Raw genomic sequence first — 14,965 nt, forward strand, 5'->3', positions numbered from 1 at the left:
CAATTCCGATGGTGTTCCGATGTGAATGGTCTAGAGGAGCCTGAAATCTGTTATTGCCGAGAAAGGACACAGAAACTGAAAAACTTATCTTGATCCTCACAAACGTAAAAGTCTCTGGAATTTACCACAAATACTATTTGCATGCGGTAAGATCTCGCCCGGCTGATTCGTTTCGGTCTCCGGACAAAGCCTAAAGCGTGCTAAGAACCATACGGATTATACGCATGTTGCAGGATAAATCACTTATTCATGCATGCACGGCTGCGCAGCTCATCAAGCTTCCGAGGCTCTCTGGTCGATTGCGGTTGCCCTTCTTCCGTAAGGACCCGACGAAGCCGCTTCAAAATGGCCAAAACATGGAGACAGACCTGACAAACTTTCTCCAGAACGGCGCGCAACCGGCTGGTATGCCCACTCTGCACAAGCTGCTACTCAAGCAGTACGCCACGCCCCCCATGCATAGCGGCAACATGCCACAGGCGAGCCATATGTACCCGACCTCGATGTCACCCTTCGGCATGCCCCGACTGCCGGCGCCGAACATGGTGAGGCCCATGGGACACCCATCACTGCCACCTCTGCCAATGTACCCGATGCCGCCTCATCTGGCTGGCTTCCACCCGATGAGACAGTACTATCCACGGCCGGGAATGCCTTCGAACCCATTTAGCGTGCTCCCGCCACCACCGCACCCGCCACCGCCTCCTCCGCCGCATCCACCCAAAACCAACAAGAGACCAGGTCCAGGGCCAAACGTTGTCTTCGCAGACAAGGAGCCGCAGGGCGGCGGAGGAAATAACTACGAGTCAGGTGAGATCGACGAAGACACGCCCATCATCATACGTGGCCGCAAGCACCATGGCAAGAGGCGGCGACCCATCGTCATTGAGGAAGATGTGTCCAGCGAGGAAGAGGAATCTCGACCCATCGTGGTGCGAGGTCGCAAGCCGTACCGAAGCCGCGGCCGACGGCCGCCGCATATGGACGATCAGGAAGAATCCGAAGAACCGTACTCCAGCCGCAAGAGGCCCGTCACTTACATCGAGGAACTATCCGAGTCGCGTCCCTATGGGCTCAGAGGAGGAGGAGGAGGAGGTAGCAATGGCGGCTTCGATGACGATGTGCCCAAGCCCTCCGGCAGTTTTCTGCACGACATCCCAACGGGTCCCAGAAGCATACTGAGGTATACGCCTGGCGGAGGACGCTTCTTCAACCCAGACAGCAGCCGCTTCGACAGTCTCATGACTTCAGAGCAGAGGAACAACCCGAGGGGAACGAGTTCGCCTGGATTTTACACAGGAGCGCCGAGCAGCATGTTCCAGGATCTGGGAAATTTCATGTCGCACCACAGACACCCGGATTTGTCGGGATTCCTCGACGAGCCTAAGATGGTTCTTTCTCCGCACATAGACGCCGTCACGTCTCTCCGGGACCGCCACGAAGCGTCCAGCTTTTTCCCGAACAAGTACGAGCCGCCACCTGGAAAGGACATGCCGCCCATGGTTTTCCACCTTCCAAACAAGGCACCGGCAAATCGCGACAAGTACGTCCAAGCTCTCATAGTTCCCATCCAGGGAAGCATTGATCAAGTAGCCGAAGAGACACTTGACAAGGCAACCAGCAATCGACTGATGATGAGCCCTCGAGGACAGTCTTATGTCATTCTGCCACCGAGGAACGATGGCCTACAGGACAAGCAACAGAAAGAAACGGGGTCTGTGACTGACTCTCTCGAACAAGACAGACATGGCAGACAAAATGGCCCCGTCGCCGCACAATCATTCATGCCAGTTACGTACGTGAGGCCACCCAGTACCATGGAGACTACTGACAACAGGGTTCAGCCTACCTATCACCCCGTCGATCCCTCCCAAAACTACGCACAGCCCACGTCCATCCGCATCCTCGTAAGAAACCCTCTGGACGGGACGAGCAAAGAAGTGTTTACCAGTAACATAAACACTGGAAGTTCGTTCCAGCCAGTCGGAGGGGAACCCCAATACAGCACCGGTAGATATAACTACGGACCCGGAAACGATCAAAACAGAAGCAAACTCGTCATTATCGCACTTCCAAGAAACGAGAACAGAGGTACTCAGGGCTCTCCGAATTCGCGATCGAGCAGTGTTAACACTTACTACCAGTCGACGACATTGAGCAAACGACTTCCCGCCGCGTCTGCCGAAGCATCCACAGTTGTGCCCATGGTGTACAACAACCCACCACCTAGCTCCCATAACTTCGCACCAAAAGTGCCTTACAACGTGGTCGCTCCGCACAGCTCGTCCCCGTTCACTCCGTCCAGCAACAAACAGAAAACGAATAACTTGGGCAAGAGTTACAGCTTAGCGTCTTCTTATTACAGTACCCCCAGTCAGCAAACGCATAGGCGCAAACAGTCTGCATCGTCTGCGAACCACGCCAGAAGAGCGTCTGGCTACGGTTACTACCGACCACAGATCACTTCATCTTCGCCAGCGAGCATCGGAACTACTGCGCAAAAACGCGCCACAATCTCGCAGTACGCAAGACGAAAGTACTCTGCCGCGACAGATAGCGAGCTGCCGTACGACGCCGGCTACATGACGCAAGACTACCCATCGCTGTCGAAGATACCAGAGACAAGCTTCAGCTGCCACAACAGGGCGCCCGGGTACTACGCCAGCACTGAGCACAAGTGCCAGGTAAGAAATTTCCGAAGTGTTCTGTTCACAGGCGTATGCTTTACTTGTTCTGTCTCTAGATGTCAAAACGTAAATGCCTCTCGATATAAAAGCCACAAAAAGCTAATGATGCATTTGCCTGTCACTGAATAGCCTCACTGACATTTGCAGTTTCCTCTCGTGGTTTAAACACCGTGCAATGGTGAGTAACTTCTTGCCGGGACACTGGACAATCCTGTCTCAAATGCAAAACTTCATATTGAGAAAACCGCATTGATCCCTATTTATTACAAAACGAAGATTCAGAAAATGCATTTTAATAATTGGAGTATTCCTCTAAGAGCTTATAGTAAACTTTGCTCTTTTTTATGACAGTAATAATAGTAATCAATCAAGCAATGTTTGCTTAACGTGCTCAAGAACAACCATGCGGTCTTGGTAATGAAGGGAAAATAAAAAGCAAAAATGCGCACATATACACTTTACGTAAGCGATAAAAACCAATCGAAGAACGGAATAGCACCAACAGATGGTGTCAGGGCGAAAAGGGTATTACTGCACAAAATAAAAGCCCTAAAAACCTGATTCAAAGGTATACACAAAGGAGTGCATACAAGAAAAGTGAATTTTGAAGAAACAAGACAATTCGTACGTATACAGCGAAAATGCAGTCAACAAAACAGCTGGATGCAAAAAAACAGTCTGGAAAATACGGCTTAGAAGTAAAGATGTCAATGCATAAGCTTATAGGGGGCGTAAAAAAAAGGAAACGAAAAATCAGTAGAAAGCAAGCACAAATCAAACAAAACCATTAAGTTAGAATGGCGAAGTTAGATGTAATAAAAAGGCTGATCAGGGTGGAACACTGCAAGTTTAAATATCAGCAAGGAAAACGAATTTTGAAAAATATCCAGATCAAGACAATCAGAATGAAATGTTTTGAATTATTTGCAGACGGCAGGCAGTCAAAATGCAGAAGCGCAGAAAATAATTGTCATAATCGTTATTGCCAGTTTCCATGTCACATTTTCTGTTGCGGCTTCTAAACGTTACCTAATATTTTGTAATACTATTTAAAATAGTAATTTAGGAAAAAGCATGAAGTGGCTTAGAAGAGAACTGTCGTTCCGCCCTCTTTTACATTTCACACGCAGGTGTACCACCACTGCACCAACGCCGGCTCCCTGCAGACGTTCCTATGCCCCAACGGCACCGCCTTCAGCCAGCACACGCTCGTGTGTGAGTGGTGGCACAACGTACCCTGCCCGCCACACATCAAGGCACGGCCCGCTGCAAAGGACTCGTCCCTGCAGAGTCTAGCCGAGGACTCAAACTACCCGATCTACAGGTGGCCCTCTGGAACGCAGCAGTTGCAGCGGCCCCCTTCGCCCGACTCGGGACACTACGCAAGCACAACTCGGGCACCCCAGCCGCCCAGCTTCAGCAGCTCCGTCAGCTTCAGCATCGCCGCCGGAAACAAGGCCCACACACTGGCGCCATTCGGCGGCACAAGCGAAGGAGCGTCCTCCGAGTACGCCTTGAACCTGGGCGGAAACAAACTGCAGAATTCCACCCTGACTTTCCAAACCGGAGGCCAGAAAGTCGTGAGGACCCGAAAACTGGTGACGAAAATCCGCGGGTCCTCCTCATCTCAAGGCGGAAGCGGTCAGACACGATTGAGGAGCAAGGATTCGTCCACGACGCAGTCCCCAGACGCCAAATCTAGCGCCGAATGAATCCGTCCATCCACCGACACGTACAACGACGTTGGTCTGAAACAGGCCGCACGACACCCTAGTACGGTGACACAAGAAGAGCCCCCCATACAACACTGCCCCAACAGGGCGCGCCATAGACATGGCCAAGGGGTAAACTCGGCAAGCAGAAGTTGTGGAGTCACTTCGCACGCGGGGTATGAACTTGCATTTGGTCCCGCGTTCTAAGGACTGCATGGCAGATCATGTGACACACGGGTCAATCATTTTGGAAGAGGCATCCGGAAAGATTGAGAACACGAAAGGAATCGGTTCTTGCACGAGTACGAAACTATAGTGAGTTGTAGTGTGGACATTTCACCTTACCGCGTGTTTCTTTGTGGCTGTCCCCCAGCCGCTTGAAATGCGAGACGACGTCGAAATGCAAAGAAGCCGCGGCGCAGAGCGGGAGCTCCGCGCTTTAACACTGCCGGATTGATTCATGTGGTCCTTCAACTGCTGGGCAGGACAAAGGGCCACAGGTCATCTCGTTTCTCCTTTGTACATAACACTCTCCTGACCTCATACCTTTTTTTTTTAATATTTGAGCGCCAGAAGCTCTCATATTTTTACTTGTGTTTTGTTTAATAAAGATGTATTTAATTAAAGAAATTATGTGCTTGTTGGTGAAGCACAGGACGAACTGGCAATAAAAACCATTCCTTGGAGATCAACTCCTGTGGGGAACCACTGCATTGAGACCAATAGCTCACGGTCCTGAAGCGAAGTGGTTCAAAGTTCTGTTTAGACAAAACAGAACAATAGAAATACAACAAATTTAGCGTTCAGAATTCGCTTTTATTCGGTACAGGTAAGTATTCTTGGCACAGAAAGCATATATCTAGCTGGGTGCTGAATACGGGTTAAATGCAAAATTACTGCGATATGAAAGGCACCAGCGTGATGATATGGTGGTTCTATGGATAAAGAGCGCAATTTCGCGATTCGAGGTTTGGTTTGGTTTGTGGGATTTACGTCCCAAAGCAACTCAGGCTATGAGAGACGCCATAGTGGAGGACTCTGGAAATTTTGACCACCTGGGGTTCTTCAACGTGCACTGACATCGCACAGCACACGGGCGCCTTGCTTTTCGCCTCCATCGAGAGAGAGAGCAGAACTTTTCATTGATTCCAGCGGATGAAGAGGCTCCGGCCCTCCGTCGAAAACCTGCCGCCGAGGCCGGGATTCGATCCCGCGCCCTTGGGAACAGTAGTCGAGAGCCGTAACCACTGCGCCACTCCGGCGGGGTCGTATTGCTACATGCTTGCTTATGCGCGCCTGCAGATCGGAAAGCACCTCCTGCTAAGCACTGTTTGTTCATTATCGCCACCCGCTTGGGGCAGTTATTAGGTTAATGAACTGCATGTAGGATGCTGGCATGAACCCGTATGTAGGTGGGCTTACGACTAAAACTCTCCACTTTCTCGTAGTGCCGTAATGGAGGACTACGGAGCAATTTCGACCACCTGGGATCTTTATCGTGCACTGACATCACACAGCACACGGACGCCTCTTCATTTCGCCTCCATCGAAACGCAGCCGCCGCGGTCGGGATCGAACCCGGGTGCTCCGACACAGTAGTCGGGAGTATTACCACTGCACCACCGCTGCGGGGCACTGCTTAATGATAATAGTAATACTGAGCCGCGTCGTAAGGGAAGGGAGGAAGGTGGGAGTGAAAGTGGATAGAAAGAAGAGCCGTAATGAAGGACTGCGGTTTTGATGGATTGATTTATAGGAAGGGAAAGGCGCGGTAACTGTCTCACTTGTTTTCTGTGAACTGATTTATTTATAGGAAGGGAAAGGCACGGTAACTGTCTCACTTGTTTATCTGTGGACACCGCAACCGCGCCGTAAGGGAAGGAAGATGGAAGTGAAAGTGGAAAGAGAGAAAGAGGAGCCGTAGTGAATGTCTACGGAGTAATTTCGACCACCTGGAGATCTTTAACGTGCGCTGACATCGCACAGCACACGACGCCTCTTCGTTACGCCTCCATCGAAACGCAGCCGCCTAAAGACTAAAATGGTAAACAAGAAGTGAATTAAGCCACTAGAAGCAACCAACAGCAGCATCCGTGCTTTCGCATTACTCTAAAGCAGATTATGCAATGCTCTTTAATTTTTTATTTTGTACAAGGAGTTTTAATTGAGAACCTATTGGCCCAGGTCTTTACAAATATATGTCGATCTCCTATTCCGGGGCCGCAATGGCGTCTGACGGCGCTCGCGCCCTGGCGAGCAAGGTCCGCTAAGATCATAGGTCATGGCAATTGAACAGCCTCGCCTCCGGCCTCCCTAGAAGGTATACATAATAAAGGATTGGGAAAAGATGCGGATTGGATGGACAGGCCCAGATCATGTGGAAAACGTCCGATGGTCGCTCCCCACAGGCTACAGCCGTCATCAAAGTATGTATTGAAGTGTTTCAAGACTGCCGGGCACAGCGTTGTTTGTAAAAGTTTGGGTATCCTTTCGTTCCTTCTTTGGAGACCTTTACAGGGTTCCGGAAAGCGGCGGTGGCTGTCCTTATATGTAGTAATTTTTTTTAATGTGATAAAAGATTGGGAGGGCTCGGAGTAGGCTTCCTGAGCAAGTTTGAGTGCCCGGGGAGTTCACCTGGCTGACATCGCACACCACACCTCTCCATTCCGCCTCCGTCGAAACAGTCGCCGGCGATCAGGTTCAACCCCGATACTCCGATTCAGTAGGATGGATGGAAACAACTTTATTTAATAAAAAAAAAAAAAAAAGTCTTCCAGGGTGGTCTCCTACTAGTCCAGGAGTCCACGGGCTTTGGCCGATTCAGTAGTAGAGCGCCTTAACCACTAAGCCATCGCGGCGGGGCATGTGGCATACTCTGTCACTTTTGGAGCAAATCTTCACTTATAGCAAGCAGAGCTGAATGTCAAATCAGGCTTGGAAATGAGCTCTAGCGGGAGGCGTGCCGCAGCCGCAGTCTTCTCCGTCGCCGCACCGGCCTTTGCTCCAACCGCTCGTTCAGGCCAGGGCCCGTGGCAATATCATATTCCGGCGTTTCGACCAATCAGATGACTCGAGGTCACATGATAGCGCCACTTCGATATCGACGCAAACCCGGAATACGGGCCCAGGTATGTCCAGGTACCCGACTCGTCAGGTACAGGGTCATCCACATCACTGCTTTCAAAGCAACATTGCATCTGACACAGGCAGGTATTGACGCAAAACGATGCAAGCACAAAGGGAGCCAGACGTGCTGCTTCACATGGCTTGCCAATTAACTTTATTGCGCGGCCGGGTCTGACGCAATGCGATTTGAAAGCAGGGACCTTGTTATAGCTAGAAGTGGACGGGGCTGTACGTGGTACTCGCCAGAGAAAGGTAGCGACGAGATGCGGGCCGTCATTGCACCTGCCACCGCTTCGGTGGCGGACGACGGCTGTTATCGACGCGCGTCTTTCTCTCCCTTTTCGTTTTCTTTATATTTCTTTCTGTCCGCACGAGGCAGCGGAGGTGGCTCAGCTACAGAGCCAGTAGCAGGCCCGTGCATTTTCTTTTTCCTACAGTCGCAACAACAGCTGGAGCGGAGAGAATGGCAGCCTTCGCACTGCACATGCGCGCGCTGTCGCAGAGTTCTGCCGGCATCGCATGCACAGGACACGAAAGCGAGTTAATTCTGCATAGAACCCGCCCCGCCGCTTTAAGATGCCCGACAATCAGCAATAAGCTGTATCAGAGTACCCGGGTTCGAACCCGACCAGGTGGTCGAAATTACTTCGCAGCCCTTCATAAGCGGTATTCATACGGGGGAGGCTTTCGGGGAGGGGGCGCGGGGGCAACGCCGACAGGCGGAAACCCCTCTCTTGCTCCCGCATTCACACGGGCGAAGAAGAGAGGGGTGTCACGGTTGCCAGACGACAGAAGCTCGGCGGGCGCTGTGGAGAGCGGTGTCTGCGCTGCCTGCCTCGCTTCTTCGCCGCAGCCGGAATCAGTGTGCATTGTTGAAATTTTGAACTCTGGTAGTGTCGATGTGGCGGAGAAGGCAGGAGGAAGCCGGAGACAGGTTTACGATAAAGTAGCGAGGTTATCTTACATAAAATATCACATCAGTTCATTGTTAAATTAAGAGCATAGAGACAATGTAGGCATCAAAGCCACGACAGGAACAGACTGGAACGCATACCCTCACTTTTTTTCCATTACTATACTAGGTCCCTAGGTGAGGAGTGCAGTTATTTCAAAAATGAAATGAAATCAAAGTATTTTATTTACTTTGCTCATTACTACAACGCACAACAAAGATTAAAAGGCTACCAGCTGCAGCTTGAAAAACTCCCTGTACCTATTCTTCACGCGACGACCGGGCTTGAGTATTCGCGGAGTTAGAATGAGATTTCTAGTATGTAGACAAAAAGCAACGTATTAGAACAAAATAATTACATACCGCGTATGTCAGTAGCATTTTACAAATGATAGGCATTGAACTTGGCAGGAAAAAAATGTTATGTGAAACTTGCAGCAGCAAAAAAAAAAAAAAAAAAGAAAAAAGAGAGAGAATTGAGTGCGAAACAAAAAAACGGGAAAACGTCAAGAAAAACATTACATAGAAAGGTGAAGCATAACAGCTAATTATTTTGCCTGTTTTCCTATGGTCATGCCATGTTTCGCAAGAATGTTCAGTTGCTTCGGAAAGTTGTAGCACAATGATTGTGTATAATTAGTGGTGCGGCCAAGTAGCAAGACCAAAAGTTGTGGTCTTGCACTGGATAAGCAGGCGTGTACCAAATTAAATTCAGCATTTTAAGCATACGGTCAACGTTACCAAAAGAGCAGTTTTATACATGCGTAAAAGTATCAGTGTATAAAGTCGCTGACCTGAAGATGATAAGTTATGAAGTATGCGTCAGTGTGCACATGCGACGGCATGTTAACAATAATTTGCACTATGCATTTTTGTGCGACAGATATTCTGACTATTATGTTTGGTTATCGCATTGCAGACGCAAAGGCTGTACATGATAAATGGTTGAAGGAAAACACTCTAGATTAGAATTTTCATTGTTGATGGAAGACTGCTTGAGGCAACATTGGATGCCAGCCATTATATTTTAATTTACTAAGAACACTCTATATAATTATTCGTTCCACAAACAGAGAGGGTGGCGTCCACTTCACTATAATTTTCCACTCAAATATACTCGAGATTGCTTTATAGCACTGATCGACATAGTGGGCACTCTTCAGCCAGTGAAAATGGAAAAGAATGTTTCTTGTTATGTCACAATAAGCTCTGTCACAGCAAAGGAGCACTCCACCACACCACAACCAGCTAAAATAACGCGCTTCCCGCAGAGCGCAACACGCGAAGTTGCCAGGAGAGCGAAGAAAAGGCCGCGGACACCCCTCCTCCTGGGGGAGGTTTTGTGCCAGCCGATAAAAAGCCCTCCACCCTCGAGGGGCCCCCAGGAATCAGGTTCAGGTGCCAAAAGGCAGCTTGTTTTCACAACATCCCGGTCCAGAGGGGTGGGTTTCTCCCCCGTGTGAATACCCTTATACCGGCAACTCTTTCCGCTTTCACTGCTCCTTCCTCTCCCCCTCTTGCAACGTGGTTCAGACATCCACGGAACAAGTGTGACAGATGCAGCGCCTTTCCTTTCCTGTGAACCAGTTATTATTACCCCCACAACTTGGACCCCCATATCCCCAAATTTGACTTCGTAGGAATTCAGCCAAAGCTGGTCCAAATTAACGACAATGGCCAACTCAGTGGTGACTTTCAAATTTAGATGGGCAGACCCCCATTGGTGGCATGCTTAAATTACAGGGATGCTTACACTATGCCTTAGAACAGACATAATAGCACCTTTGACCTTTCCTTTATGCAAATTTTCAATTTTCTCAACTTTTTTGAGGAAAAGGCACAGTACTATCTCACCTCTCGAAGGACACCTAAACTCGCAAAGCATACAATCGGAGGTACATGTCATCTGTCGCAAACTAGCCTTCAACATGACTAGCAGAATGAATGCTGCATAAATGGTTGCGTCACAATTTTGATATGAAATCAGTGCATGTAACGGAGTTCCGGTGTGCAAGACATTCCTTTACTTCCCGCTGATTTTCGCACAACAACCTCAAGGAGGATGCCGGCTTTATACTGATGCCACGTCATATACTTTTTGGGGCGATGTATCTTAAGCAATAGCGTAAACAGCTCGCTCGCTCGAAAAGAGACTGCCAGTGTCGTGTCAAGAAAATATATGCATGTGATTCTATGGTCCTCTCAAGATATGCATGTGATTCCGTGGTCCTCTAAAAATATGCATGTGACCAGTTTGGACAATCAACAAGCGCAATGTCCCATGAACCACTGGCTTAAAACACGCTGAATTGGCCCTTTCGTGCCCTGTACAGGGCCAGGCGTTGCCAACACAGTCCCAATATTGGGACCAGGTTTGTGCTCTCTGCGATAGGTTTGTGGCAAAATCCAGGATGACAAACTGATTTTCTTGATGTTCCAGGTGGACGAAACATACTTTTGGTTTCCCAGTTTTGTAATAGTAGCAATAGTTTTTGCCCTCTTAAAATACCTCTGCTTGATATACTGAAAAATGGCTTTTATACCTGAAAGAGGGGACGGAGTGTGATGCAATTACAAACTCAAAATGCAAAAAAAAAAAAGAGCCTCAAAGTTGCTCTATAATGCTGTTGCATTTAACACAACTCTCTATTCCAAGGTACCTCACGACTTATACTGAAATTTAATTACTAAAACAGCATAAGAAAAAAATTGCAATATAAATTATTTATTAGTGTCAGGCAAATTGCCATATGATGATCCATGTACAATAACATCTTATGCGTCATTACAAAGAAAAAAAAACATTCGACAAAAATTTGGTATCAGCAATATTCTTCGTGAATTAGTACTAAAGGGCACACTGTGTCCAACTTACACCAGGACAATTTAAAAAAACAAAAAAAAAATCACCTTTCTTTTTCTCAAGTGCTCCTCAATTTTCCTTCCACAGGGTTGTTCAAGAAACCCTGTTCTACTGGCGAAAATCATAAAGAAAGTGCATGCGTTAGTATAGCCATGCAAATATTTACTGTAATATAGGAAAACGTTAAAAATTTATGCAATAAATGTGAGTATCTCGGCTGTTTTAAAATGCAAAGTGATGCACCATGAAATTATATAGTACATGAAATACTGCATATACGCAATCGATGAGAAAATAAGGTCACATACTTGCAAACTAATATGACAAAGAAAAAGAGCACAAGCGAAATGATGCCATCAGCCAGAAAGAGCCTCAGCACAGGAAATCAGCAAAATCCCCATGTCATTCGTTGAACATGATCCGTCTTTCGCTGGGTAGGCTTGACAAGGCCCATGAACTGTAACTCAGCAATGGATCGAAAGAATTGAGCCCTGAAGTAAGCTGTCAAGGTCACAATTTCAGAAGAAAAAAAAAAAAAGATAAACGCTGCTAAATGCTCACATGAAAAAACAGGAGTGGTTGAAGAAATTAAACAATGTAACAAGTACCTTCTGCAAATGCACAGTGAATTGCACTCAATAAACTTTTCTGGTCTTCTCCAGAATATTGGGTGCGAGCGTCAGCACTGGAGCGAACAGCATTAGTGTCGACCTAGGGGAGAAAGTAGGATCATATGACTTCTCTTACTGCTGCTGAAGCAGATGCACGACTTGAATTTGTGTGTTTTAAAAGCTAATAGTCGCGTTTATTTCTGTAGTTTTGGTTGATATAGAGTGCCAGCCTTGCACTTTTTGATCTTGCATCGTTACTGAGGCTGCTGAAGTTTATTTAATTAAGCTGTTGCTACAGTCCGCTACTGCTCTGTACCCGGACGTAAGCGAGAGAACCCGGCGTAACAACAGAACAAAAATGCTGCAGCCGGTGCACGTTGTCGTAGCAGTAAAGCTCGACAACTTTGATAACTCTGATTCGGTGAAGTGCTTTTTTGCCAAGTAACCGCGTCTCATACTTCAAAATAAGCTTATACAGGCCCAGACCGAGGTAAATAATACATAAATAAATTAATGTAATGCTAACGCGAAACTGAACTGCCTAGGAGAGCATCCTACAGAAGCCGTTCAATGTGCGTTATCCCACTTCGTCGTGCGGGCACTTCCGAAAGGTGGCGCCACGATATGTCCTCGCGTGAACACGCCGTTTAGGACGAACTTGACAGGACTTTGCTAGCTTCAAAGATTTGTAGAAGTACTAGTTTTGCTCAAAGCAGCGACCAGTGATGACCCTTCAACAGCAGTAAGTAGATGATGGAGGGCTGCGAAATGCATTGATGAGCGAAATTCAGTTCCAGTTTCAATTTCAAACTACCTCTGCCACTGTGAGACCCACTCTACTAACAACAGTTTAAAGAAGTGACTATACTAAATATTGCAGCCTGGTCTCGTATTTTGTGATGTATGTCAATGTGTGATCTAAAATTAATTTTCGTGCTCCGCAAAATCGAAGAGCGTGTTTCAATGGCCGATGTGGATTCAGATCCCGAGTTCCAGATGCACTGCGATGGAATGGTACTGAGACTTTCTAGAAGACATCTTGATCTTTGTGAATTAGGGAAGTTGCTCTGGATCAAAGATTGCCACTGCGAACGACAAGGCAGCCTAGTGGTACCATTGCGTGCAATAATAAAAACTGCAGCCCATTTCTTTGGTGTCGAACAAACTGGGCCACCGATCCAGACAAGTACTGGATGCATACAGTTAAATGAACCGTAAAAGCACACCACGGGTGCATGTATTCTTTCGTTTACAGGTACACTTACCTACTGCCATCTTTAAAATATCAAATGCCTGATTTATTGAACTATTTCGCAATCCCATTTAAGTTCGGCATGTCCGGGTTTGACTGTAAAGTACTCCAAAAAATGAGGTGAAAGAAAAGAAACAAAGGATACTCTGCAATTTTCTCCTCTTGCGCCGACATTTTCTTTTCTCCAGATTTCACAGCTTTGAAGGACTGAAAGAATGGAAAGTACAAGCAATCCTATTGAGAAAAAGTCCCATTTTTCAAGCCACTAGTACAACATATACCTGCATCGTGTCATATAGGTTGATCAGTTTGCCACTTTCCAAGTGCAGCTTATAGGCGACGCTCAGGTCAGGAAGTGACGGGGAGATGTCGGAACTGCCAGTGTTCTTACAGCATTCGCACTATGAGCCCATAAAAAAAAAGAAAGCACAGCAACATGTAACAAGCAACAAATAGCTTCCTCTGGCTCTTTTAGAACAAGATAGGTCGCTCTGTGCAATTACTCAGAGCATACGCTTTAACCACTTTATTAACCAGAACACCTATTACCAGCTACTGCTGCTACAGGGTAGTCGAACTTTGAAGCAACACTTTTTAATCAAGTTTAAACGCGAATCCCACAAAAGCACATTGGCAAGAGATAGTAAAAGTATTCTGTGCTTGCAATGTCATTTAAGCTCAATCAATCAAGTTGAAAACATACCCTCAGAACAGTGTAAGGCCTGGATAACGCCACGTGTAACACTGATCTTGGAGATGGTGTGAAATACTCCTTCAGTGCTCGGGCATCATCATAATAAAGCACTTCGTGAAGGGGCAAGGTTGTCGGTGGTTCAAGATAACTGAAAAATAAAATTAAAACCAAGAATGGAGAAGAAAAAAATATAAAAGAAACCTATCATCAGAAATGCCAGAACTGTCACTATGCACAGAATGCTTACGACAAGCCAAGCTGACCCTCTCTGCTCTCAGTGCCCACTGAGATCGTTGACTAGAAATAGTATCGATAGTTAACTGCACCTGTTATACTTTGACTAAAAGTTGACAAGAAAAAAAAAAAAGGGAAAAGGTAAGCATACGCAACATTATCCAAAGGTAAAATAAAGCAAGAACCACAACAGTTGCTACCTTTTCCTTTCCTTGTCATGATCAACTGAAGAAATAACTGCCTGTAAAAAAAAAAAAAAGAAAAGAAAGGCCGGGGAAGTGAAGATGCTCAACAATCCAAAAATCCAAAACTCTTGCTTTTAGTTTTCACATAACGATTTTGCTTTGGTAGCCATTTTTTTCCATGTTAATTGTGGGCATTCCTAAACATTGTCGTAGCTATACTTTGGATTTTTGCACTCAGTTTTTCCAGCTCTCCTCTTCCCCTATTTTGTCGTTTTCTTTAGGAAGCATCACTTCTTGTGCCGATGGCAATAAAGAAAAAAAAAAGTGCCACCGCTTGTGGTTCTTGTCTCATTTAACCATTGGCTAATGCAGTGCATGCTAATTTTTTGCCATTTCTTTCTTTGTTCATTTTTTTCCTTGTCAACTTTGTCAGATTCTATAAGGTGCAGCTCGAGGCTTTTGAGATAGTTCTATGTATAGCTGTGCCATTACTTCGTTTTTCCTTCATCTGCATGTGCTGCAGTTCCCAGCCAACATGAAACATTGGCCCAGTATCGGATTATGTTGGCAATGTGTTGGTCATGTATAGGGCCAGATATTGCCAGTGTAGCCTCAATATTGAGTCCCTCGTTAGTGCTGCCTAGGTTCC

At 46.8% G+C, this 14,965-nt stretch overlaps 2 protein-coding genes across 4 annotated transcripts in view; one reads left to right on the forward strand and one right to left on the reverse strand.

Annotated features, from left to right (window-relative positions):
• Positions 1-392: 392 nt before the first annotated feature.
• Positions 393-4,515, forward strand: LOC146207665 (uncharacterized). The gene is made up of 2 exons (XM_084587134.1): positions 393-2,684; positions 3,818-4,515. Exons 1-2 carry the CDS (start codon positions 408-410, stop codon positions 4,397-4,399), a joined length of 2,859 nt encoding a protein of 952 aa, XP_084443260.1. The 5' UTR covers positions 393-407; the 3' UTR covers positions 4,400-4,515.
• A 6,671-nt stretch (positions 4,516-11,186) lies between these two features.
• Orc3 (origin recognition complex subunit 3) overlaps positions 11,187-14,965 on the reverse strand; it is a 32,599-nt gene continuing 28,820 nt past the window's right edge. For all 3 annotated transcript variants that reach the window (XM_084589542.1, XM_084589555.1, XM_084589550.1), the window contains exons 17-20: positions 13,907-14,045; positions 13,485-13,604; positions 13,349-13,410; positions 11,187-11,831 (exon numbers count right to left, since the gene is read on the reverse strand). In XM_084589542.1, coding sequence (XP_084445668.1) covers positions 11,726-11,831; positions 13,349-13,410; positions 13,485-13,604; positions 13,907-14,045 — 427 coding nt within the window. In that variant the 3' untranslated portion in view covers positions 11,187-11,725. The remainder of the gene's footprint in view (positions 11,832-13,348; positions 13,411-13,484; positions 13,605-13,906; positions 14,046-14,965) is intronic.

The sequence above is a fragment of the Amblyomma maculatum genome, chromosome 1 (genome assembly GCF_055883805.1).
Source record: "Amblyomma maculatum isolate TAMU_Amacu chromosome 1, ASM5588380v1, whole genome shotgun sequence".
Taxonomy (NCBI): domain Eukaryota; kingdom Metazoa; phylum Arthropoda; class Arachnida; order Ixodida; family Ixodidae; genus Amblyomma; species Amblyomma maculatum.